This window comes from Ooceraea biroi, chromosome 7, assembly GCF_003672135.1.
Source record: "Ooceraea biroi isolate clonal line C1 chromosome 7, Obir_v5.4, whole genome shotgun sequence".
In the NCBI taxonomy this organism is placed as follows: domain Eukaryota; kingdom Metazoa; phylum Arthropoda; class Insecta; order Hymenoptera; family Formicidae; genus Ooceraea; species Ooceraea biroi.
The window spans coordinates 5535744-5562768 of record NC_039512.1 but is presented as its reverse complement, the minus strand read 5'-3'; the positions used below and the strand labels follow the sequence as shown (position 1 = coordinate 5562768).

At 43.1% G+C, this 27025-nt stretch overlaps 1 protein-coding gene and 2 long non-coding RNA genes across 3 annotated transcripts; 1 reads left to right on the top strand and 2 right to left on the bottom strand.

The window, feature by feature from the left end:
- Nucleotides 1-210: 210 nt before the first annotated feature.
- LOC105282030 lies at nucleotides 211-27025 on the bottom strand. Its single transcript, XM_011343685.3, has 4 exons — nucleotides 25987-27025; nucleotides 7609-7853; nucleotides 6240-6390; nucleotides 211-5184 (listed from the first exon to the last, which is right to left on the bottom strand). The coding sequence occupies exons 1-4, from the start codon at nucleotides 26135-26137 to the stop codon at nucleotides 2093-2095; spliced, it is 3639 nt and encodes a 1212-aa protein (XP_011341987.2). The 5' UTR covers nucleotides 26138-27025; the 3' UTR covers nucleotides 211-2092.
- Nucleotides 11435-14608, bottom strand: LOC105282031. Its single transcript, XR_894419.3, has 2 exons — nucleotides 13748-14608; nucleotides 11435-13650 (listed from the first exon to the last, which is right to left on the bottom strand). It is a non-coding gene; the product is annotated as an uncharacterized LOC105282031 (long non-coding RNA).
- On the top strand, nucleotides 14618-25218 carry LOC105282032. The gene is made up of 2 exons (XR_894420.3): nucleotides 14618-23178; nucleotides 23650-25218. It is a non-coding gene; the product is annotated as an uncharacterized LOC105282032 (long non-coding RNA).

The window sequence follows — 27025 nt, the reverse complement described above, 5'->3', positions numbered from 1 at the left end:
ACAATGTTTATTTTTTCTGTTTGCATAATATGCAAGATTATTTGGTGTGGAATGTGACCTAAATTTAATTAAATTTAAAAATCTGTATCTCTAACGTAATAGCTAGTCTAAGTTGATCTTGAAGTGCTATAAATCTACTGGAGAAAAATAATTTTCATAAGAAAGTATCCTCACATAAAAAAATATACATATATTTTCAATACCAAGATCTACGTCTAAAAATATAACACTTTTATTTATTAAAAATTTATACAATTCTCACTAACAAACGATAGACAATGTAATGTACGTTACCAACATGTTAGTCTTGGAGAATAAATTATGTTTTAATAAACATACACACAGAAAAACTCGCAATGACTAACTGCTTAAGCCAGTTTTAACAGTAACGTTTCGCTTTGCGCAAATAATGTGATATAATAATCCATTCATACACGATGGAACATTTATAGCATACTGATGTAAGGTATTTTTAATGAGTTTATATATTTCGAGATTCCTCTGTTATTTTAGGACGTTAAAAATCAGGTAAGTTGGATAACGATAAAAAGAAACGATGTAATGTTTGCAATGTAGTTATGCAATGATGCATCATTGGAATGTCTATAATACACACTTTACATGCATTCTTTATATGTATTTAAGACCGAAGTTACGTGCGCGTGCAGTTTACTTTTTTTTGAGCGTACAATGCGTTTTCATATAAAGCAAACAAAATAATTACACGTAAAATTCTGCGTATTAAGTATATATTCATTCTTTGTATATCTCGATAATACGCATGCATAACTAGATTATGTTAGTAAATCACTACTTAAGTTCATTAATCCCAACTTTACAGATTACTTCACTTATGTGTTAAATATACACAGTACACATAGTCGCATGGTTTATCATTTGATTACAGATCTTGTTAACGCAAATATTTGCATTTCATATTGGACGTATACATTTTATTAAATATTTCTATTTAAGTAAAACAAAATATTTTCAGGCTGCAAGTAATATTCAAGTTTACATCTTTTCATTTTCTTGTACGTATTGTTTTATCGTTTTATCGATCAGTTAAAGAGTTTTAACTATCTTGTTAAATATTATTTTGATTCGATGGGGAAAGTTAAAGACTTTGTTAATGAAAAATACGTACACTCGTACGAAAGAAGAGATTATGTATTTTTTATTAACTGCTGCTAGGCTTACTTTAGTGGTCACGTTCTTAAAACACTGACCTATATTTACATACGGTAAAGTTGCGACATGGAGAAAGTATGTACAATCTTCGGGATTGTAACTTCTTTATTCACGTTGTTCGATTGAACCTAACACATTAAATTAAATGTAATCGTAAGTTAAATCCGCGTACATGCAATTCAGTTCTGTTCTTCAAATAATCCCACTCTATCATAATTATTCTTTATGGCACGTAGTTTATCAGCACTTTTACTGATTGTTTCACATGCCAGTCCGCGACTAATCTTTTCTAATTTTTAGACTAATTTTTGAACATTAGATGCACGAAGTCTTATATAGAACATAAAATTTCTCAAACATTCATAAACCATTTTGTGGATATTATATACATGTCGTAAGACATGATGAACCTGAAGAAATGCATCAACATACGTGACATAAAGTTAACCATATTCCTTTTCTCTTCTTTCAGTTAATATTGTAGCCTTCCATCTGAATTGTTTATCGCAGTTAAGCTAAAGATTGGAAATGAAAACTCTGAAGTTAAATATCGTAGAGTAAAATTAAAATGGTGTTAACAGCCGTAAAAAAATACACATAAGAATATTTCAACATTATTGCGATACTTAACTTGTTTTCATTCGAAATCTTTAATTAAATCGGTTCTTTTTTCGTAAAAGAAAAGACTTTATCTCAAGTTTCTTATTTTTTAGGAATGAAAATTCGTTAACGTTAGTATCATAACTGTACGATTTGTTTTCCTAAGCAAAATCGTTTGGGGGGGAAGGAAAGCAATTTCCGATAGTTTTGAGATAAAATGTCCTTTCTAAAACGAGCAATTGGCAATCACTTTTCTTGTTTCGCGTTTTCAAAAAAGTCGCGAACTAGGATCACGGATCTGCTAATTTGTATCGTTCCTGGATGACAACACGATGTTCGTTACGGGCTGGGTTTGACCGGCGGAAGGGGCGCTCCAGCGATTTTGTTCCTTATCAGTCATAAAAATCCACTGCTCGAACTTCTTGTTGTCCGATTGCTTGACCTCCGGCGAATGCGTATCCAGGATCTGGGCACCCTTGCCGGTGCTAGACTTGTACTCGGACACGTAGACTACCTGCTTGTCCGCGTGATCGTCCCGCGGACTCTTTGTGATATCCGATCGCCGTGGCGGTACCGGTGGTTTCTTGCCAGACGTAGGTCTACCATTCGCCGTCACTCTGATCTCGCGTTGTGCCAGCTGCCGCGGCTCCCCATTGCTACCAGTCGTCGCTTCCTCGTTCTCGTTGTCGGTCCCGTGAACGCCCTCCCGATTAGGCGATACTTTGATTTCCGTGATGTAGGTCATCTTCTGCGTGGCGTTCGGCACGGGCGTGTTGGGCAACGGTGGACGATTGTTCTCCTGCGGATCTTGCGAGTTGTAGTCCATCGACTCTCGAACCAGACCGCTGTCTTCACTGTTCTCGCCGCTCGATACGCTAACGCTGCTGATGTTGTGACGATCTTCCTTGGGTGATGACGGGCTCTTGCTGTTTGCCCTAACACTTGAGCCGAACTCATATTCATCCTCTTCGTCGTCATCCTCGTCACGGCTGGTAACATTGATGACGCGCCTGGCAAAATGTGTCTCCAATGCAGATGAGTCGGTCGGAGAATTCAGTTTGATCGGTGAGTACTTGTCGCGTTGCTGCTCTGTCATCGCACGTTGCTCGAACTTCGTCCGGTGCGCGTGGAACGTGGAGAAACCACCACCATTCTTCTTCTCTGTAAGCTCCTCTGCATCTTTATTGTTGTACCTAGCCGGTTCCGACTTGGCCGTGTAAACTCGCACGTGTGTCGGCGTGGACGTTCGTTCTATCTCCACATCTTCCGAGAGTGGCCGCGCGGTTACGCGATGTTGCCCTCCGACAGCTCGCTTCTCGCAGTCGGCGCTGTGCTGGCTGCATCTGTCCTCGCAACCGCGGCAACCGTGACCCCTATCTACTGTCACTTTCAAGATGGGTTCTTCCACGACTGGTTGCTTGCCGGCATAGAGCGACGTGTCGTCGACTGCAGGTGCTTTCTCTTCTCTCCACTCGTCCAGCCGCGTCAGATTGACTTTTGGATCCGGAGATGTCGGCGATGCGCTCGCATGCAGCTCGAAATAGCGCAAGGCGCGATTGAAGTCTTCTGACTTCTCCGTCGTGGAATTTTCCACGTTGTTTTCGGCCTTCTGCTGGCGTTTCTCGTCGGCCAACTGGAAGTTCAGCTCCACCTCTTCCGGCGTTGGGCTTTTCACTACTCTGCCATCGTTCACGATCCTGGCCAGAGAATTATCCTCGTCCGGGTTGAACATCCGTTCGTTGTGGATAAACTCCTCGGTTAATCGCTTGCTTAAAGGCAAATTGTACAGCTCGATGCTGGTGGTGACTTCGCGGTCTGACTCGTCGTCTGATTTCATCTTTTTCTTCTCAGGCGCATCGTCGGCCGCCGTGATCGTCGATATGCTGATTTCCTCCTTCAGCTTAATCTCCACTGCAGATTTGGAACGTTCCAGAGTACCGTTGCTTCTCTTTCGCGTGCGCGCTTTTCCCCGCGTCTTTTCATCCGCCGTATCAGCAGCCTCGCTCCAGATCACATCTTCTAGAGTACCCCATTCGTTCGACTTCTTCAGCTTTCGTTGATCAAAGGTGTCGATCTGATCGAGCTTCGTGAGGTCCTCCGTGGACTCGTTGATGTCGTCTGGCGGCAACGGCGCCTTGCGTTTTTTCGCGCCCGTCTCGGCTCCCATATCCAGGCTTTGTGCCCTCTCCAAGGTCGTCGCTGTCTTGTTCTCATACTTGGACAGATCCCCCAGGCTGGCTGCCTTCCTGTACATGTCGTCTTCGTCTCCGTCGTCGTTCGTTTCCGGCACAGGCGTGCGGTGGATCGTAATGTCCGACGGATTCAACTCGATCGTCGTGAAACTGTTCTGCATCTCGCTGTCGGTGTCCGACTCGGAGTTCCGTCTGTTCGCCGTCGACTGGCACTCGAGACGGTGTCGTCGTGCGTCAGCGGCGGCGGTATCCGTGTTCTCGCGCGCCTTGTTTACGTAGTCGCACAGCGACTCCGTGTAATCGGCGATGGTGTCGATGGTGTCAATGGCGTCCTTCCTCGCGGATGGTGTCGCAACGTCGCCAGCGCTCTTCGGCGGTGCTGGTGCCTTACGTTTGTTCTTCTGCGGGCTCTTGCCGCCTTCCGACTCGGATATTGTCTTGTGCGCGGTCAGTGGCTCCGAACTGCTCTTGCGGTTTCTGCGTGCCGCCATGGCCGCATTGTGCACCTCCGTCGGCACTTCCGACGGTATGTTGAGTCCCTCGTCGACACTCTTGCCGCCTTTGTCCGGCATGTCGATGCTGCGAACGTCAGCAGTGGTCTTCGCATCGCAATCCGCGCGTTGCTGAAGACGCTCGTTATACATCTTTCTCTCGTCGGTCGTGCCGTCGCACGATGTCGCGGAATGCCGGTTTATATTCAGCAGTTTCTCCGCGTCGAGTTTGCGCGAGTGCCTCCTCTCCAGATTAGTGTTATGCTCGTTCTGATTCTCGATCCGGTGCACGGTGCCGTCTAATGCCGGTAATACCTTGATGCCGAACTTGTAATGATTGTTCTTCGTCTCCTCGTGACGCCTTTCGAGGCTCTGTCCGCCACCAGGCGTCAACTTCGACGACGACTTCGAGTTTGCCGTCGAGTAATTGGAGCCCACGGACTCGTTTGGGTCGGCGATGAAGAGTCGCTTTGCGATACTCTTGTGCGCCTGTGACAGCTCCGGGATTGACTGGCTTCTGTAGAGTGGATGGCAGATCCTCGTCGAACTCGGACCCACGCTCTTCTTCAGCAATGTCGTTGGTTTCGAGCCGCCACCGCCGTTCTCCACCTCCAATTCCACGTCGTATGGCGAAGCGTAGCTCAGAATTGTCAACGCGTCCTCGTACACCATGTTACGGAAGCTGATTTTTACGCTGGAGATGCGATCGCCTGCGAGGGGAAAAAAGATATTTAGTGATTTTAGAAAAACTTTTGCAGCGTTATGTATTTTAGAGATTGCTAATATTACGATTGCTAATCTATCTCAAAAGAAAATGACGAAAGTATCTTAGAAAAATTAAATTTTACTTTGAATCTTTAGATTACCAGAAAAATCAAAACGTTAAGATTCTAATATGTGCAACACTGCACACAGATAGAAAATGAATTCTGTAGATTTAATAATATCTAAATAACTGTTAATAAAAGCTATTAAGTTCATCGTAATTTACTTTTTAATTCAAGTTTGTACAAGAACCGTTGAGTCAAAATTCAAATTTTTGTGCCTTTACCAAACGGGGCCATCAACATCATAGTATGGCGAATCGTGCACTCCACTTACGCCAGCGAATGCACTTTAATGAGGACTTAATACTCCATTTTAATCGTCTCACGACACGCATTATCAAATGCTTGAATGTGGCAGTAACAGTGCTTTCACTGCGAAATCTAGGTATGTGGGTGATTCTCAGGTTCGCGGATGACTTCCCTTGAGAAACATATTCACATTAATTGAAGTATTGAATTATAATTCGTTTAATCGCTTAATCGAGTTGCTGTTTCTCAATAGAAATCATGCCACGTTTCAATCTTGATATGACGAACAAGGAGAAAATTGAGTCGCGAGACAATCGTAATAGAGGTAGGTCATTAAGAGACGCAAGAAGTAAAAGTTAAGAATAAAAAAAAGAAAAATTTGTAAAATCAAACTGAAGAAAATCTTTTAGGAACTTGAGAGAGTCCGAAAATGAAGTTTTTTATGGATTATCCTCAACGTTGTAATTATTAAATACTATTTTGCTGATAAATAAACAAATATAAATTTATGACGTACGGAGAATGAAATCAATATGTCAGACTGATTTGTACGCAAAAGAAACTTGCATTTCTTTGTGTAATAAAAATTTAGTTAAACGAATCCCAAGTATGTTCTATTCTAGGATGGCTTCATCCTAGACTATATAGATCCGTCCTTGAATACGATGCAAGAACATTTTATTACGTACCAGGATGTATCCGTCCGGACTCGGATGCAGGGCCGCGGTGTAGCAGGTCCTTAACGAAGATGCCCTCCCTCATGTTACCGCACACATTAAAGCCCAGTCCGGTGAAGTCACGACTGCGCAGGCTGACCACGCTGACCCTGGTGGCCTTGGGCTGGAACGACAAAACGGATGACTGTTACACGGGTGATGAAAAGACTGGCTCCACGGGAGCTGAATTATTGCATGTGGGTCGTGTTTACCATTCGTATGTACGTGTGTGCGAATTCGCATTGGCGTCATTGAGCGCAATCCCGAGTACGATCCCGAGAAGCAACGATCAATGAACGGGAACCTTGCCGATGACGAGCTAATAACTCAGGGACAAGTGGATGAAGGAGATACGTCATATTCTTATGAAAGAGGACTCATGCCTGTATTGACTGCATCATTACGTCCGGCCATGTGATGTGTCACGTACGGGACATTAAACTGACGTGTGGATCGCGAATAACACATTTGTTGATAAATCTTTAGGATAAAGATATTACGTGAAACGATCTGCTTGACTTCCATTCCCGGTATATTTTATTTTTTGTACTTATATTTTTTTCATGCATTACTGCTTTTTAATTTGTTCTTAAGGATAAATCATTTTATGAATTAGGCTAACAATGAATTTTCGCGGATTACGGATGAGATTTCATTATTCACGATCCTAAAGATCTTTATAGACTTTGTGGGAAATTTGCAAGTTAGTTTTAATTTAAGTATTCTTCGCAGACTGGTTCAGCAGTTCCTTGAATACTTTGATAGTTTGAAGCCAGATCACAGATTAGATCATAGAAAATTATAAATGTTACACACCGCCTTCCACATCATCTTGCAATTATCACGTTGGTTGGTATCGCGTGACTAACAAGGACTATTATCATGTTCGACACTTCTTTAGGTTTGACTGCGGAATTTATTGCCCACCTGGCGAGCAATAATACAGTCGTTTACACCAATAATCTTCCAATTAAAAATAAGTGCTCAGCAATGTGTCATTTTGTCATACGGTATATATGTATATATAATAATTATATGAAAATAGCTGAATTGTCTCAATGATAGATCAATCATAAGATGCATCTAAGATAGTCAACGTCTTGAGATTTTTTGTGTAAAACAATGATATGAAATCTAAATTTAATTGACCAACTGAGTAATACTTATTTTCAACGAATATAAAGAAATTGCGAATTACCTAATGCCTGATAATTCGTCAAACTGATCCACTATAATTTTTTATTTTTTTATATATCAAGAATAAGATTAGCACTTTTCTTTTTACCTTTTTTTTCTTACATTTTCCATTTACAAAAATATAATAATTAAATGCATTACTTACCCCGACACAAGAGTCATCGAGAGTTCGGCGTTTATCGCTGCGAATTGCCGATCCAAGGCCCAGAGACGACCAAGGCGTGGACCATCGCGTGGAATCCTTCGCGGACGTATCCACCGGTGTGCTCGATGATGGTCTCTCCACGACGCGACCAACCACCGCAGACGTCGCGTCCTTGAAGCAAGGATTATCGAAGGCGTATGCATCCTCGACGATCTCGGGATCCGTCACCAGCACTAAGTGTTTAGCTGCAAAGATAAATATAACTTTCCTATATCGTTCATAAAAGTCGAAGACATATTTCAATGCTTTCCAGAATATGTTTTTATCTATCATGATAAATAATTATTCCAGGAAAGGTCTTGAAAATATTTTCAGGATATTTCGTAGGTGAAACAATTCCAAAATACTTCAGAAATATTATTGTTAGAGAATTAGAGAATCTGCTGTTTCAATTTTCAGAAAATTATAAAAGTATTTTCGTAGATTTTCTCCAAAACTGTCTTCAGAAGAGAAGAGAATCTCAATTTTTTACACATTACTTAATTTATACTCAATTTTACGTATGCCTTCCGCTGTGTGAAAACATTCTCAGAAACAAATTCCAGACTTAAGTAATCCGCGTGCAATTCGACCTGAGGTAACGTTATCGTCATGCTTGTTGCTCGTCGCGCGAGCTTTCGCTGCCGCATCCCGTTGCTGCATCGCTCGCGAGCGTCTCGCGCGTCCGTCGCAGCTTCGCGCGGTATTCCCGTTTCGTCGCGGCGGCATGAATGGAATCGTAATCGTGATATGACTCATTTTAGCGGAGTACATACTTACAGGACAAGACGCGGATGATCGCGCATCCCCGATCACGCGCGCGCGCGCAAGAACGCGCGTCCATGTACGGTGTACCCGCGATGTCCGTCCAGCAGGAAGGAAACGCATTCCTCATCACCGACCGTATGTCCCGCTACGTATCTGACATCCTCGACCTGACCGTATCCGGACATATATATGCCGAGATGTCAACGTCGGACATCGCTACGCATAGTGTTTACACGTACGGTATCCGAGCTCTTCTTTATGCGCACTTTATGCGCATATAGTGTTTAATTCTCACGAAGACTCCTGTTCGAATCTCTCGAATGATCTTCCGGTTTGCGTGCAGTCACGCAAGCAGCGATACAATCAGGCGCATTAATCGTTTTTTTTTAGATTCCGGGTGGAATCAATAACGCCTTCAACTCACCTTAGGATTGTTTAGCGCAAGAGCATTAATCACTTCCGATTTAAGCCTGATGTCTCTCACTCTGGGTCTATATTCGGAACAACAAAAACGCCTCTAAAAGTGGCTTAAAAAACATCTGATTGCCTGAGAAGCCGCACTGAAGGCGCTTTTATTGTCGGAAGCGCGTTCTGAATGCGAGCCTAGATCTCCTACGTCTTCTCCTACATCATTATTGTCATAGTACACCGAAAAGTCCAGTTGCAACGTTCGAAATGCTAGTGGCGGACGTGACAGTCCTGTTATGAGTTGCGAATTTTATTGCGGAGGATGCATCTCCGACAGGCCTACGACGCGACGACCTCTTTCTCGATCGTGCGACGATGGTGTACGAGGATGTCCCGGATTTTTCCTAGATAGGCGCGGCATTCCTCGAGCCGCGCCGCGCGTTCGTAGGCACCTACGCGTTTATTTATTTACCCGTGTATGTGTACGTGTCTGTGTGCACGTTGCACGCACGGACGCACGCACGTAATGCACGCGATTAGACGGTGATTTTCTTTTTTCCTTTACTTCTTCTTCTGTTTCTCTTTTTCTCCACCTCATTGCCTGCTAAGTTATGTAACGCATAATAAGGCGGCTAATCATGCCGGAATGCGTAATCGACGTCTCGTTTCCGAAGGTTGTCTGAGAAATTCGATGGAAAAGAAAGAAAAATTCGAATTCGAGATCTTTTGAATTTGCAGCTCGTGCCCCGACACATATTTCTCGCTGAGCGAATCCCGCTGAGTAAATGAAATATCTAAGATATCCGCGTGCATATGCGCATCGTCGTCGACTGCTGCGCGTTTTCTCGGTGCAGATGTGGGCCTAGGGGCATCGATATGCCTATCGTAAAACGAAACGCATACTTTCGCATCGTCGGATCGCGAGAATACCGCGAAACGCTCAACATACCGCGCGGCTCGCCAGCTTGATGGAGCTCTTCGGAGTGTACAACAGTAATAAAACAGAAACCGCTGGTGAGAAAGAGAGAGAGAGAGAGAGAGAGAGAGAGAGAGAGGCGGAGGTGTCTCAATTTTATTTTGCTTCTTATTTTGTTTCTCAATTTGCATTCTCTTGATTTAATAATGACGAACGTGATAATTCGTTTTCATAAAATAAAATTATTTTAGCGAGAGTGCAAATTTTTTAAATTTTATGTAAGTAATTGATTAGTAATTAATTATATTGATCAGTTATTAATAATGATAATAATACTGTCGTGCTGATTTGCTATTGTTTTAATAAATCGTGAAAATTATTTATTCTGTTTTATAGATTTCCCTCTTACGACCACACACATACCGTGACACTCCCGATGCAGTAGCCTCGAATACATAATGTTTTTCATGTTACGTAGTCCATTGAGTGGCCGGTGTATGCGATTCAGCGATGTGTCAGCATACCAAACAAGCATTCTGTTTTTCCATATTCATGGCTCGAATGATTGAATTCCGCTAATAACACTGCGAATGGCTGGCATACTTTTCGTGAAATTAAAAACACCTGAGAAAAGGTAAGAGAGATGTAGGGAATCCGGACCCGGTGTTAATTTAATCTTTACAAAATTTACTTAAAATGTCAGCTTCGTATCTACGTGAAGAAGAGTGATTTGTTGCGAAACGATGTCCTTTAAGAGATTAAGGAGATTAAAGAGATTGGATCGTGAGTTGCATCTTGTACGATAAGTGTTCTCCTTTCGTCACAGTTCATCTTCTTTCAAATTTCAAACTGTCGACATCTTTTGTACAAAATTACAGAGAATATATCGATGTTTCTAACGGCGTATTTGTTTGCATTCATAAAGTGCATTTATAGCCGTGCGACACAGAGAGGATACAAGTGGCTGTAAAGATTGTCGCAACGACTATTTTCTCTCTATCTCTCTTTTTCTGTTTTCCTCTCTCTTCCTCTCCGTTCTCTCTTCTTTCTCTCTCTCGTTCGGTCTCGTTCTTCAGGTCCAAGAAGTTCGAGATTTCTTATCAAAACATCAACCATCGCGGAGAGACGCTACGCCTTTGCGAGGGACGCCAATGGGCGCATACCATGGGCGCCAAGGTGAGCTGGCTCGCTCTCTCTTATCCTGCACCTTCCTCTCTTCGTCCTCCTTCTCCTTCTCCTCCTTTTCTTCTTCGTTGTCGTCGTCGTCATGAGCTTCGAGTCGCGACCCTACGTACCCTACTATTACACCAAGTGTTTCAGGCGCATTGTTCTTATCGAGATCCAACTGCTCTGCTTCTCACTTCGTCTCGGAAACCTCTCTCGACGGGATGCCGACACGATCAGCCCGCCGGATGACTCTTCCTTTCGGGAGTAGAGAGAGTGTATTCCCCAACCGTTACGATAGCTCCTAATGGATTCCCGGCCACTATACGACAACAAGACGCTCAACAGCGCAGTCTGATCTCTTCGTCGAAGAATTTTGAGTTTCTTTTTACTTCATATGTATAGCAACTCAAAAGGAAATAGAAATTGTACCTCTTGTAAATTGCGTGGAATTGACGTATTTTCGGGACACAAGATCAAGTATATGAATATTAATAGTAATAAATGACAATAATAATGCTTTATCATCGGTTCCATGGATTAATTATTATCTTCTGTTTATTTTAACTCGAAATAGCAAAAGTCGAACTGATTTTACTCAAGCGAATTATGAATATAGATCAATATAACTAACATTTAATTTAATAATGACTTACGTGGTTTATTTATCTAGACCGTCGTTACCAGGTTAATTTATCGCACAGTAATGTTATCTTTCTTGATTACTTTAGAGTAAATTGCAAAAAACACGTTGCATGACGTGCATCATGATGCCCGACGGAGATGCGATTGTTACTAGCGGATTTTCTCAGCGATTAAACCACGCTTTGCTTACCCGCAAAATATCTAATGTGCTAGTTTCGTGACGCCACCGTTTACAGGCAACAGTAATGCGACGAGGTCGAAGGTAATAGTCTTTTGCAAAAGACAACCCCGTACATTCGTCGGTGAGGAGGATCACAAAATCATTCGAAGTACAAATACGTTCTTTCGTTTCCTAGCTAGGAAAGCGACGATATGCATATGATAAAAATATATTGACAAAGATATGTTGGCGAATTCAATTTATAATATCATGTGTAAGCAAGTTCTTACGATAGCGACAGTTTTCATTTGGATCTAACAGGTGCAATTTCGTTTCCAGATGCAATACGATTTTATAATGTTAATGTAGTATTTAGTCCATGCTTGAAATATGCGTAACGTGTATGTAAAAGGTTGTCAGATTATTGAGCAAGTCAACGGTATCACATTAAAGCTAAGTGGCAGGAAACTGGACGAAAATTGTTTGGTTGAAACAACCAGTTTGCATTCTAATTTGCTTATGCTAAGCGGTGATATTATAACAGCGATGCCATATTTACGTTAATTTCGAGCTTCTTCAAAATACATGCGGCAGAGTTGTTTTCAAATTAAAATTATCTATATGGATACTGATAAGTCACTTAAAGTATTCCAGATTCTTAGAGTCGTTCCTCATCTACGACGACCGTTGCATTTCCAAGTCAGTTGCCAGCTGCACATGTTTCGCAAATGTATAATCAATCAGTCCGTGCCGTGTTATAAATATGCCGAGAAATGTTGTCCCGATGCTCCGACTAGAAACGTACGGCTTGACGTAAGTTTCTGCCGATATGAGTCATGTGAACTGCGACTCTTCAGCATCTTCCTTCATCGATGCAAAATAATGCAAATTTCGGTCTAGCTGTATGAAAAAGCAGGCTAAAATTGTAAAGTAGAATGTGTCTCATAACAGACGTCACTCAGAAGAAAAACATCATTATAAAAAGTGAGAAACTAATCTTTCCTCCTTTTAAAGACTAATGTAGCATCAAATAATAAATATACTACACAGTTGTAAAGATAGATAGCTAAAAAACAGATTTTCGAACTACTTTCGTCTGAAAGAAAAAAATTTGAGTGCAATAAGAGCCGACTACGCATCTTCCCGTCAATTCTGGGGGAGTCCTGCATGTCGATGAAATATGCGATATGCATTTCGTTTGAAGGAAGAGAGTTTGACACGCGGCAGGAAGATTCGGACGCGCGGACGTGGCGAGAACTCTTGTTAGTCCTGTGCAACCTTCCGTGAATTACGAGAAGAAACTCGAGCGGCGCGCCCAGAGCAGCACGCGCAGGCGATTTTTTCCACACTCGAGTGATCTGGTATTTAGGTGCGGACCTGCCGCACCGCATTGCATCGCATCGCATCGCATCACGGCCGGTTTACCATTCCTCAAGGTCACGCCAGTCGAGATCACCGGCGCGCAACGGAAAAAGCTGATTCCCCTATGATCGAAGCTGAATCATTTCGTGCATCGTAAGAACGGAAAGAGATTACACGTGTTATACGTCACTGTGGATTCGATATTGTTAAACATTTCCGCGTAGCTGGTCTTGTGCTATCTTACGAGATTGACGTGCGGTTCGCCATTAACGTTAATGATCACAGCGATCGGTGCCGATTGGCGGCCGAACGGATCTAAAGGAGGAACGCCTTAGAGTCGAGCCCGGCATGGCGACTTTACTCGCAGGACAAATAAAGATAATGAGTCGGCCATGAAGCGTATAATCAGTGCCACACGTTGTAGTCCATTATAGGCTGCGTGTATGCCGGAGATCCGTAAGTGATCGTTAACGTGATTCTTTTCCAGTTCGAGCTGTTCCACTCTGTCACAATGCCAACGGCGCTCGCATGAAGATTCGTCTTATATGGGCCGCGCAGGTATTACCGCATCACTCCAGAACTGTACAAGAATAATCTCTAATTACCTGAATTAACGATTAAGCAACCAATGACATAGATATAAGTAATCCAATGATATTTGTTGTCAAAATAATTACTTTGCAAACATTACAATCTCCTCCGCATACATAAATGTATATCCACGTAATGAAGAAAGTCTATGTATGTGCAATGGAGATTCATTCTTAACACATTCCTGGCGCAGAGCTCTGTCTACAAACTGAATCCTCATTTCTTACTGTCCCATTAAATTAGTCTCACATAGTCTTACCAGAATAATGAAACAACACAGCTTGGCTCACGATTTATAGATTGGCGCGAAAGGACCGCAACGGGCCCGTGACAACGAGTCATGGCTCGATTACGGTCCCCGTGAAGACCGCCAGGCCGAGCTCGCTCTCACCGTTACCGGACGCGGTGCATTCGATAATGCACCGGTTCACCCGCTACCTAGCCACATTGTGCGGGCACAGTCAGCTCTGATTCCTGAGGGCAGAAGCAGAGGGAAGGAGAAGAGGGAGTCCTGCCGTGGCAGGAGGCAGATTGCAAGGGGGATTAAAGGAAGGGGGCCTCGGCGGTGTGGTTGGCGTGCGTAAGAAGGGGAATGACAACAGCCGTGATTATGCAGAAATGCGAGGCGTGGCATTCGTAAAAAAGGCACCTCGAGTGAAGTCTATATTCGTGCCGCGCGCGGCTGCGGCCTCCCCGTGCACGTTCTCGCCAGGAACCGAGTAAAAATCCCTCCGTTTCCCTCGCCACGTCGCCGCCCCTTCGAGAGAGGTGTCCGTCCGTCTCGGAGATGACGCTAACGATCGCGAGGGGGTTGCAACAAGTCAGGCTGCACTCTCGGCGGTGCTCTCTCATTTTCTCCGCTTTCCCAGATCTCCGACGGGAAAGATCTCTCGCCATGTCCCGTTTTTTTCCTGACAAATCGCGTCGATAGCGCAAAAAGGATCTCAGGTATGTTGCGTGCTTTTCAAATGGCATGAGACTGCAGCTACCGCGGGAAAGCAAAAATAACGCAAAAGATGAAGGAATGAAAATGGATATAATGAATGAGAACAAACATGTAGTGACTTGCCAGTAATAATATGCGCGTATGCTCAAATTGGCTAGATGCTCTTCAACGTGAAACGTTATCTTCAGAGCATATTGATTATTATAAATATGTATGTGAATTAGAACGTATTATTAACCGTTTATTACTCAATGATCGACACGCGAGGATAGATTGTAATAGTTCATAATTTATCTATCTTACTCCACATAATAACCGCCGTTTTCTTTTCATCCATTAATTGATTATTTATCCAATAACATCCACTTTATTCTATTTTACTTTTATAGTCTCACAATCAATCTTATATTATCTCTGAATGTCACTATAATTAATTAAGATATTTATATTAATAGCTAACACTATTTTTGTATATTTTATACTATTTTCATAGCGCATAGTCTAGCGTATTGCGGTAAGTGGACCGCAAAATTGGAAACATGCTTGCTACGGCATTTTCCTATCTTGCGCTGGAGATTCTATTGTCACAATCGTAGTCACAAAGCCGTCACCGTCAGACCTATTACAGCAGCGCGATAACGTGTTATTATCACCGCATTATTTACACCAGACATGCGCAGCAAGTGCGTTCCTTCCAAGTTTCGACGACATCACGAGCGACTACACCATCACGACGATCGGCGTGCGGACGGAATCTGTTCTGGCGTTGATAAAATATCAATCAATGACACCTGAATTACATCTTCGCGCGGTAGGCAAATGACCGCATACACAAACATTTCACATGTATAAGTTAATCTTGGAGATACGTGTTGGAAAGCTGACCAATTTTCCCGGTATTCAAAATATAATAGCGCAGTCGATTACGTATCCTCATTATTATCCCCGTAGCCATAAAACGTTCTAATCTCCACCATGCACGAGAAAGGAGATAGTTGGACGCTGTTAAGCACAATGCAATTATAATACCTTACGTTCGCTAAACGCATTCGCGTTGCCTCGCGCTCGCGCGTGCTTGCGTCCATACAGAAAATCAAATTACACGGGAGCGCGCACGCAGGGATGCGTGACTCGTAAATCACGCTTCGACGTGGGAGAAGAGGCGCTTCGGAAAAGTAGGAGACTTTCAAAAAGGCTGATCAACTCGTGCTTGGACCTTGTCATGTCGCCAGGCTGGATAACGTCGCCACGACGTTGGATCCCTGTTTGTTATGTAATTCCGCCATGGGTGCGTGTGCGTATGGCCACGATGGCGTGGGATTACGTCGCGTAAGATCGGTACGAGGATAAACCATCCTGGTTCCTTCATAAATTATAATCCCCAAGCCCGAAGCGTGAGGGAGTGTACGCGAGGGAGAAAGAGGAAACCAGCCAGAAGCATGGCGCCGTTTTATATTCCATGGGATGTGTATGGCGTATAATACGATGGAATCGTTCTAGGTGTGTCAGAGGAAAAAGGATTGTTTCGCGATACGAACATCCGGTTTCGCAAAACCTTCCGAAAATATTATAAGCCGCCAGGCGGTGTTCTCGTTATTGTTTATTTATTTCTTCTTCGATTTATTAATTTATTTCTTCTTCGCGAACAAGAGTTATCATTAGTCCCATGCAACAGGTAGCAATGAGCAAGAAACGCCATTAATTGGTCACGTGCTGTCTTCGATAACGTTTTTCGCCGGGTGACTTTATCGCACTGCGCAACACGTGCAAAGTATAACAGATAGTGTCTCTGCAATGTAATGCGATATGGGAGAATGTAATGGTACGTGCAATTTACCATGCACAGATCACTCCTATACCAGTGTACCTTGTACGCGCAAAAATAACTGCTCGCATTAAATTTCGGGTAGTTACTTCTCGCCGATTGAATCACAATTCGCTGAAGAGCAAAGAGAGACTCGTGACGCGAAGAGTTTTTGCGACTTTGTACGCGATTTTTAATCTCATTGATAGCCAAACTAAACGTAGCCACGCTAAAAAGGAACGCGTTTACCATTATTATGTAAGAGGCGCGTGTCAAGTGACGACACCAGTTTGTCAGCCGCAGTTTTATCTTTTACTGCATCGTCTACAATTGGTAGCCTTCGTATCGCCCTACTTTAGGTGCGAGCGAGCTCATACACATACACACATACGCGCCATTTGCCGTAATTGTGGACTTTTAAAGGCGCGTGTGTTTGTGTCCTGCTTTCTCAAAATTTTATCGCAGACTCATCGTGTGCGTATCGCGCTGCGTCGTTCCTCCTTGCTATTTCATTACTATTGTGTAATTAGCGCTGTCATAAAAATTTCAGACACGATTGATGAGATCTTTCAATTAGTTAATTAGCTTTCGCTGTCAAGGCAGATGCAGCGCAAATTATTCCCCGGATAATTCAAGGCTGACTAAGTTAAATATGAGATAACGCGAAGAGACAACACGAAAACAAATCTCTCCCTGCAACTATTTCATTTTTTGACCATTGTGAAAATTATCGCAAGAAGGAATTTACTATAATCCCGATAAAACGGATCCTGATAAAACCGTCATGTTAATATCTAAATTAAACACTATAAACATGTACATTTATAATATCGGACTCATTGTCATATCTCGTAGCTTAATCTCTATTCAAATAGAGAGACGAGAGGGGGAGTAAAAGGGGACCTTGTAAGAGTACGTTGTGGCGATCGAGAAGTCGGTGAGAAAGAAAAAGAAAAAAAGAACAAAAAACACCGTTCCGCGGATCGGTCCACGTGAAACTGAAACAAAACGATCGCCGCTCTCTCCACGTCGGTCGGTCGTTCACGTCGCGCGGAAAACGTCGCGGTTGCGAAAAGCACGGGATACCCGACGACGCAAGGCACCGACCGAGGCACGTTCCGTGCTCCGGTACGGCGAAGTCGCGGAACCCGTTTATCGATATCTCGCTCTCATACCGGGCGGATAAAGAGCCGCTCTTATGCGGTCCTGCCATTCTGTGCCCGGATTCCGCGAGTTTGCCCCGCTTACCTCCTCCTCTTCCTTCTCCTCCTCCTCCACCTCAATGGAGTACGCGCGTACAATGCAATTTTGCACCGGCCGCTTGTACGGTGCATTACCTTAACGACGCAGTTCCACCACGCTCTTTCTCTTTGCACACACATCTCGCTGCGGCTTTACAATGGACTAGATCGCGCCAAGACGTGACCAAAAGAGAGCTCGGCGCGTAAGCGTGTCCGAGCGACTTTGAGAATAGAAAAAAGTCGCGGCGTCCTAATTCGTATCGTGCTGAAAATCGGTCGTTAGTCAAAGGATTCGAAAAAATTTTCGTCTTTATTTCGTCTCCTTGAATCGATATAAATCCATTTTTTCAAATCGATAACTTCGTAGAGGGGAATTTATAATCTGCTGACGCACATTTTCAGCTTGACACATTTTGATGACGTACGTACATTGTGTATGTTGCGTATGCTCAATCACGTTCTCAATATTTTAAACGTAAAATTTGAGGAATATATTAGCAAATAGAGACTTCAAGCTGAGAGAATTGTCGATTTAAGTCGAATGTGCTCAGAATATCATCGAACCAGTGCAGACTAGTGCGAACGTGGGTTCGCGTAAAACTGTGTAACAAAAACATATCGTGGCACGGCAAGTCTTTAAAGGATCTCGTCCCGAAAGCGTGTCAATGTCGGTGTATTCCACTTTATCTCAAACAGGAAGGTGTTATTACCGCTCTAATCGAAACTTTGCCGCTCCAGTTGAGACGCTCGGATGGGCGCGCTTCTATGTGTCGAATGGAAAGCGAAAATCTATCCCATCATGTAGGCCCAACCTAGTACGTTTTTTTTGTGAGTTCCACAATGTCCTCGTTCATGAATGAAGATGGGACAATAGTGTCTGACTCATATGTATGCGTGTATACGCGTATACTTGTGTCTGTACATGACATGTGCGTGTGATCTGATTACGAGTGTAATACATCGTGGTTCATGAATCTGCGTCGCTTCACGTTCATAGTGACCATTTTGATGGAATAATTTCGTCATTATAAAAGATATCTCCCTCTTTCGTTTTTGAAGATTGCATCGAAAACAATTAAAAAATGCATTAGAAAAACATTAATGTGTAAAACATTAAAAAACGATTTACACAGAAATCTTTGTGCTTAGTTTTTGTTAAAAAAAAGCGAAAATTCATGAATTTAAAATTGTTTGACTTAATTTACGTAGAAACTATTTCTGAATTGTGCAACGCAGTCTGATTAAAATGAAGAAATAAAAGATTACGGACTCGGGAACTTGTCGAATCAAGGATTTCACGTTTTTGTCTATCTCATATCTCCGCAGACATCTAAGTCCGCAGAGACCGACTGTAATGCGGTCTCATTTCCTTTATCAATTATTTACGAGCTCTACTAATGACTCCAATTAATTTGCGCTATCGAATAAAATAGTGTCGCTCATGTCGTCAACTGACCGGACTTTTTCCGCATACGCGATGAGAACGCCTCTTTTTATCGCGGTCTGTGTCGCGCGTCCATGGCGCCGAGACGCGCGATGTAGGCAATGAGCGTAATCCACGAATGGACTATTAATCCATTTCTCCGGCGCGTCGAGAGCTCCGAAACGTTACCGCCATGCGGATGGAAGGTGTGGGAAATCCCGCAGACCGATTCTCATACGCGACGTCCCAGATTCATATGCAATTCGCGTCGTTCCTTTTACTCCTTCCCTTTACCGCCGGCGAATTTCGCGGATACATCCTCTCGTCACCGATGATCGCACGCTTTCTCTTCCAGCGCTTTGCATCTCATCGAACGGAGGCAGGATTCGATTCTTTTTACGACTGTCAACCGCGACTTCTCGCGAAGGAATTTCGCGGTGAAGGGCTTACGCAACGACCGGATCGTTCATAATTTTGCGATCTCTCGCGATCTCTCGCGCTTTGGATTCATGATTATTAATCAGCACGCTATTTATCTCATTATGTGCGATATTTGACGCACAAAAAAAGGTCGACCTGTCGGAGAAATGGATTAATAGTTTATTCATTGTCATTACATTGGATTACATTAATTGTTTACTTCAAGGTGGAACCTGAATCACTGTTCAAAAAGTGCGATTTTCGACCAGTGATTCAATTTCCACTCCGAAGACCGCGATGCAGTCACGCGACATATAAGGCGCCGATTTCCTCGGCCTTAACATCGCGATTAAAACAATGTCTCTGCGTTTTTTACGGTCATAACTATAATTGCTGCCTACACAGCCCACGCGTTCATCGGTTGCATTTCCACAGATGGCGAGTTTTAATGCGTTTATTGCCACCTTTGTAACACCTCTGCGTGATTCTCAAGTTTCATTACCGATCTTAGTGCTAGATCGGGCTCTGTTATCGGGTTTGTTACGCATGCATAGCAGGGATTTTTTTAGAAAGAATACGTGACTAAAACTAAAAAATCTCGATAGTGAAGCGTTGCAGGAGAAGCAGAACGCGACAATAATTTCGAGAGGAATGACACTTTCTGTTTTTCTCTTAATTATCAACTTCGTCATTCTCTATTATTGGATTGAAATATTCGTCCCGTTTGTTTGTCAGTGTTTTTAATAACGAATATACGTTACAACCGAATATTTTGCCCGTTCTCTTCTCGAGTCTTCGGTTGTCCTTCGCGAATTCTTGTTACGTTCACGCATTTCTTTTTTCTCTCTGGCAGAGTCTCCGGGGGACTCGGCGCGTTGGATGTCACAAAACATCCGACGGGATCGATACGTGCCTCCGCATGAGGGTAAACATAGGATAGCCGTTACGTATAATACCGAACACCGTATACGATCGGCAGGTAGCCAACCCAATATAGCGTTTTACGTTCTCGTGCCCGTTGTGCGCAATAAACGTACGTATCGGGTTCCCATCATTACACATAATATTCGTCTTCGTTTCGAACAATCGATCGATCTCGTGTCTGCTAATCAGTCGTTCGCAGATTCTAATTGTATTCCGTTACAAGTCGACTCGTGACGTTTGCAGCGTTGAACGTGGCATCGCCGCCGAGGAATCGCAACATTCAAAATTGCCATTACGTCAAACGAGAAGACTTCCTCGTCTTCAATCGTGTCTCGGCGTATCATAAATTTCTCTATCCACAACGAGAGAACGTCTTCTGGTTGGAGTTTCACGATACAGAGGCACGCTGGCGGTGCCTCAGTACGTATATACCGGTGCATCGTCCGGATCATGCGGTTCGATTCTCGCGACACACTGCATTGCAGCGGCTTCGTGAAAGTAATTTATTATCGCGAGAGCCGGTTAAGCGCCGCGCACGACGACGCAGCGCCGGAATTGCGTATCCTGCGTGTGCATGCGGGAATCACGCCGATCACGGGGTGCTTGGCATTTGAGAGGAGTAAATACCGCATCGCGCTACCGGTAGCGATAGCGAACGATCATGAGAAACGATGAGTACGTAAGTCTGAGACGTAAGTCGAGAGTGGGAGACTTTATCCTCCTTTCTGACCACTCATCTGACATATTAATTTTTTTTCATTCGTGATACAAAATTAGCAAAGTGAACAAAGTAACGTTTTCAGAGACGGCATTCGGTACATCGTTTACCAAATTCTATCCGGTTGTTCTTTCGAAGCAAATTTCTTGAATTTAAGATGGTTGATTTCAAAAGCGGATTCGCGCATTTCAGTTATGCAAGACGCAGTAATCTCTCTCTCTGGATTAGAACTTTTCGAATTAGAGAAACGCTTTTCTCGCAAATGTTCATAGTACGATATAGAAATACACTTAACGTGCGATACGATGTGCGGCGCGCGCCGTGCGTGTGCATGCGTGCCGTACGCACACGCGTACGCGTGCCCACAGTGATATCGGACACAACTTGGCCGCAGGAGCCCCGAAGCCGCACTTTCTAAAGACCTTCGCCGGTTTTGCGGACTTGTCTATCTATCGCAGCCGGCCGCTGCGAGCACCTCGCGGGCGGTACGCGCGCGTATCACGCGTACCCGTTGCGTACAATGCTACCCATTAACGACGCCCCTGAGAGATCCGGGCCTCTCTCAACCCGAAGGTATGGACGCGCGGATCCATCTGCGCGTTTTCGCTCGGAAACCGGTATAAGAGACCGCGCGCGCGCGGTTGATCGGCTTGCCGCCGCTTTTTAAGCTAAACCGCCCGAGGGTAGGCTGAACATATCGGCGACCACGACGGACGGGTGAAATATTCCGTAGATTAAAGCCAAGCGAGCTTTAATCTGTCTCTATCCTTTCTTTCTTGTAGCTTAAAATATGAAACACAATCCGACATTGATCCTTTGACGTTGATCCCTACGCCTTTTGCACTTGCGCGTCTCAGTTGCGAGATTCTCTTGGAATTCGCGTGAAATCTTTCGTTCGGTAACGAATCTGATGTTTGATGTTTACGGTGATGTTTGGAAAGCGAGAGACGAGACTTGAAGATATGTCGACGTATACGCGCGCGACGGTGATTAATTGTTTATAACAGGAATCTCTCGCGCGGGACTTTCGTTTTCATCTCAAGGATCTCTGGGGTGACCGAGGAAGTACGGTCTGGCAAAAGGAACGTCTTCGCGAGTGATCGGCGACGGTGGCTGCGGTGGCATAACGAGCCGTTTCGACATTTCGCATAAATCGCTGCGTAGGAAATGATTTTCTCCGTCCGAGCGGAGCGCTCATGAACGCTCGCAGCGTTAAAACCGACGACGTGGCCTTCGAGCGCGTAAGCGCGTAAGAGCGAGTAAGTACGCGAGCATCGCGTCGATCGGAGGCGGTTCGAGACGCGCGGATCTTATTTGCGACGATGATGCTGCTTCGCGATGCGCGTTAGTGACATTTACAACTTGCACCGCGATGTGAATTACTCGCTGGAGCTTGCACGCGCGGCCGAGTCCGCGTCTGAGCGCGATCGGAGCGCAGATTGTCCGCTCTCATGATCATGTCGCGGGTTTAACGGGGACGGTCTCGCATTTCCGATGAGTAATTGCGTGGAGAATTGCGTAAGAAACGCGATCTACATCTGTTTGCAAGGCATGTCTCTGTATTAGGATATCTAAATTAGATCCAGAAAGAGCAGAGGAAAGGGCCGCATCTACCAGTTTCTCGCAACTTACTGTCAAAATTGCCGCAGAGAAGTATGAGACAGTAAATTTAATACAATAATAGAAATAATTAATAGAATAATAGAAAAGATAAAAATTCTTCATACGCTAAGAATATATATCGTAAATATAACAGTTTTACATATTAACAGTTTTTCAGATGCAGGGTAGAAAAAAAAAAGAAACAAGATGTTGAAAAAAAACTTCTCCATTTCGGGACAGGTTTTTCTTCGCGAATCAGATTGTGTCTACGGCAAATTGATTCTCCAATAAACAAGATGATACATAATACACATATATACGCGTGCGAAGTCAAAGTTCGAGCTTGTTACACCACAGCTAATTATACAGTCGCCGTTTTTAAACTGCCAAAGTCGAAAGTCTTAATGGTCGATCCGACAAAAAAGTGTTTAATAGCGCGGTAAGTATACGCTTGAAAAGCTCGCTAATATCTTTTAAACGATAAGCTACAAGGCAGGAGGATTAGAGGCCATATTAAAACGAGTGCCGCGGACTCTTCTTCGATAATAGAATGCGCATTTCGCTGCTCGAGTGGATAGTTCCATCATGTATCAATAGAATCGCCGATTGGTCGGCATATTATTCTTTAAAATTGCGCCAGCGTTTCTTAACGTAATCTCGCTTTGAAGACCTTTAGATCTACACTTAAAATTATAAAATGTCTTATTGTACATTCAAATCCCGTCTGTCACGTACTCATAAGCTTTCATAAGCTTGTTTTTATCGAACTAACACAACTAACAGAAAATTATATTATTTCTTTACGAACGCATTATTTAATATGGCACACTAATGCTCAAAAATGCTAAACAAGAATGTAATGTGAAAATAGTTTGTTTAAGGGAAAAATTATTTAATGGAAATTTTTCAGCTACTCCAAAATATGACAGAAGAAAGTAGCATTTTTTTATGCAGACTTGGAGTAATAAATTAAAAATAAACTTGTAGAAGTATGTTATTTCTATCTACGTCTCCAAAAATTGAAATCAAACACGCGTATCCACAACAATGCTTATATTGCGAGCTGATACTATCAAAGTATTCCAAGTATTCTCCGCTCTTCCGCATCCGGCGACGTGGTTTCCGTGCCAGCTTTCCATCGACGAAGCATTCGTAGGTAATGAATATCGAGTGTCCACAGTCATTGAGACAGAATCAGCGAGAACAGATAAAAAGAGATACTGCAGCTTCCGCATTTCTCCTCGTGCACGTAAATCTTGTCGCGATTTGCAAACACTCGCGCATGTGATACTCTTTCCCTGCCTTTTCGAAGAGAAGATTTGCAGAGAAACCGACGTTTAATGCGTACCGCCCGCGCTGTTACCGCCATTATTACAAGACATACTTCCCGTAAAAGTACATACTCTTTGCATCTTCCTCTTCGCCAGGCAAAGCATTTATTAGCGTCGAGAGTCTCTTAGCCTCGTAGAAAATAATGCATCGTTAATGCAATCTATCAGTAGCTTCAATTAATCGTATTAATAAGACTATAACCTCATTAATATAAAAACTATAATAATAATCTTATTAATATGACAAAAAGACTTCAAATAAATATAAATTGTTGTGATAAGTAGGATAAATCTGCTATTTCCTCAAATTTATTTTATCCTGCAATTCAGTGCTTCTCTTTCTGAATATATATTAGTCATACATTGTCATAGACAAATTTCAATTCTTCGCGAAGACTAAAGATTTTATCTGCAAACGAAAGTGAGGCTAAGACTCGGATTGATATTCGTACACATCGGAATTTCGTCAGCGTCAAACGTCGTAACAGATACCGGTATTCTTGCCACGGCATTCGACGTGCTAAATTACTTTCACCGACCGAAACGTGCGTACGTAGCCGCACTTGTGCAAAAATTTCGGCAAAAACACTCAGTCATTCGTCACGAATCGCTACAAAAATGCAATTCCATCGAAACACGATGGTTTTTCGAATTTGAGCAAGATTTTCATAGTTTAAAAGTATTAGGCTTTCTCCGGATAGTCGAAATTAAACATACTCGGATGTCCACAATATAAAGAAATAATTGTAATGTCCACGTCTTTTATACAGTTAAAATTTAATGATTTTACATCATTATCTATCACAACTTTTGATTTGAAGAAAAATCATATTTTACGTTAAACCAGTTATATGACCGGTCCAAACACGATCGTAAATTTAAATCGATGAAAGTACGAATTCGCACGGAAACTTGCGCCAACCCGTTGAACCACTAATTTGCGTGGAAAAAGTGTAAAAGTATGTAAAATCACTTTCAACTCCTTTCCAGGCACGTAATGACAGATGCCAGATTTTTAACTTTAACCCTTAATCTTACGAATAAAACGTTGCAATTTATCGTAATTCTTGAGTTCGCTTTACTCTGTTTCATTTTCTTTCACTCAATTAGACAATATTTCAAATTGATCAGGAGAACACCAAAAAAAAGAGAAGAGAAAATATACATAGCATAAATCAATAGAAACGTTTAAAAATAGTATCAGTTAATACTGAAACCAATATTCGTCCAAGTGTGGAGAATATAATTCCTTCTTTGAATTCTATTTCTCCTCTCAAATAATATTGGTTTATCGTTTTGTAATGATCATGCTTGTACGGTTTATTTTTCCTCTCGGCAAAAGCGAAAATAACTGAAATTATTTCGCGCGGGAGAGATTTATTTTTATCAATTTAAGTTATTTTCAAAAAAATGAGCGATAAATGGATCAGTTGCGGTTCGATACTTTCTACTTGATTGAATCACTACTGATTCAATCACAAAACTTAATGATGTTAAATTAATGTCAATAAAAAAAGAAACTAATGAAGAAACAGGTTCTATCTCGGAAATTCTATCTTCCTAGGATCTGTAGGAAATAAAGAACAAAAATAAAAGATAAAAAGATAAGAACTTTTTAGAGACATCCAGATATGGAGAAAATTCTTCCAAGAATTATCTGTATTAAAGAAGCGATGCATCTTCTCTCAAACATATAAAATATCAAAAATATAAGACTTATATTCAAAAAATATATCTATATATTTTTTATATATGCAGTATTTTTAAATACTCTTACGCTTTATCGATTTTCAAGCAGATTCCCAAGATTCGAACAAAATAATTCTCTCAAAACGAATAGGAAAATCTCTCTTATTAAACCAGACAAATCTGTTCGGATCTAGATAAGAGGAGAGGGTTAAAACTTCGATACTCACCCTTACGCTTGCGCCACTGTCTGTAGAGAAACGCGGCAACGGCGACCAAGAGAATCGTCGTCAGAAAGGTCCCGATCACGGCTCCGGCCACGCTGCCCGCCCCGAAGCAGGTATCCTGCTCCGCCGCCGTTGCCGTTGCTGCGTTTTCCATGGCTCCGCTCGCTCGCGCGCGCTCAAGTCCGCCTCTCGCGCATATTCTCGCGCGGCTTCAACCGGTCGCGGCGTTCTCGCCCGCGACTTGCCTCCGCGCGACTCGCTCTCTTTTTCTCCCTTTCTCACTTATTCACGCTCTCTCTCTCTCCCTTCCTCCCTCTCTCTCTTTCTCCCTCACTCTCTCTCTTCCCTGTTCGCCGTGTCGTCAATTCGGTCGCATAGTTTCGCGCGCGCGTATACCGATCCGCCCGGACGAAATGCCGAGCAACGACCGAACATTCACCGGTCCACTGCACGTATTCGTTCCCTTCTCGCTTTTACCTCCGCTCCGTTTCCCTTGGTCTTTTCGTGTTTACTATTCGTTAAGCCGGACGCGAATTAATAGTATCCGTGAGATCGAAAACAATTAATCGTTATCTCATCGTAATCGCTCACGAAGAACAGATTTGCATATTGAATTTCAAATGAGTGCACTTGTCGCGCGCGCAAACGCGCGGTGTTTCTCACGGCGTGAAGTGCGTCGTGAACGGTGAGACCGGCGACGTGATGTCGAGCGAGTTCTCGCGCTATCGCGTCGAAGACGGAGACGCAAAGTCAACGCGAGACGATTTGACACGGGTTGTCAATCTCGATTTTGATCCGAATTTCGCGCGATCGACCAAGTCGACAATCCGTTCGAAATTCCAAGTCTTTCTTTCCTGCTCAGTCCGTTTCGATTCTGCTGGTGATGCCAGCTCACCAAAGACGAGGCATTTTACTGCTCTCCATAGAACACACTTCGTGAAAACGCGCGCAAGTCTCACGTCGCGAAAAATTCGGGCACCAAGAACACTCCTCTCGCCGCAACGTCGCGCGACGTACTGACGAGACACGGAGCGAGTAAAAC

Coding starts and splice junctions, on each gene's coding strand:
- LOC105282030 (XM_011343685.3), bottom strand. CDS start 26,137: ATGGAAAACGCAGCAACGGCAACGGCGGCGGAGCAGGATACCTGCTTC. Junction 6,391..7,608: donor TCGATGACTCTTGTGTCGGG/GTAAGTAATGCA, acceptor TTGTCGTTCCAG/CCCAAGGCCACCAGGGTCAG. Junction 5,185..6,239: donor GTCCGGACGGATACATCCTG/GTACGTAATAAA, acceptor TTCCCCTCGCAG/GCGATCGCATCTCCAGCGTA.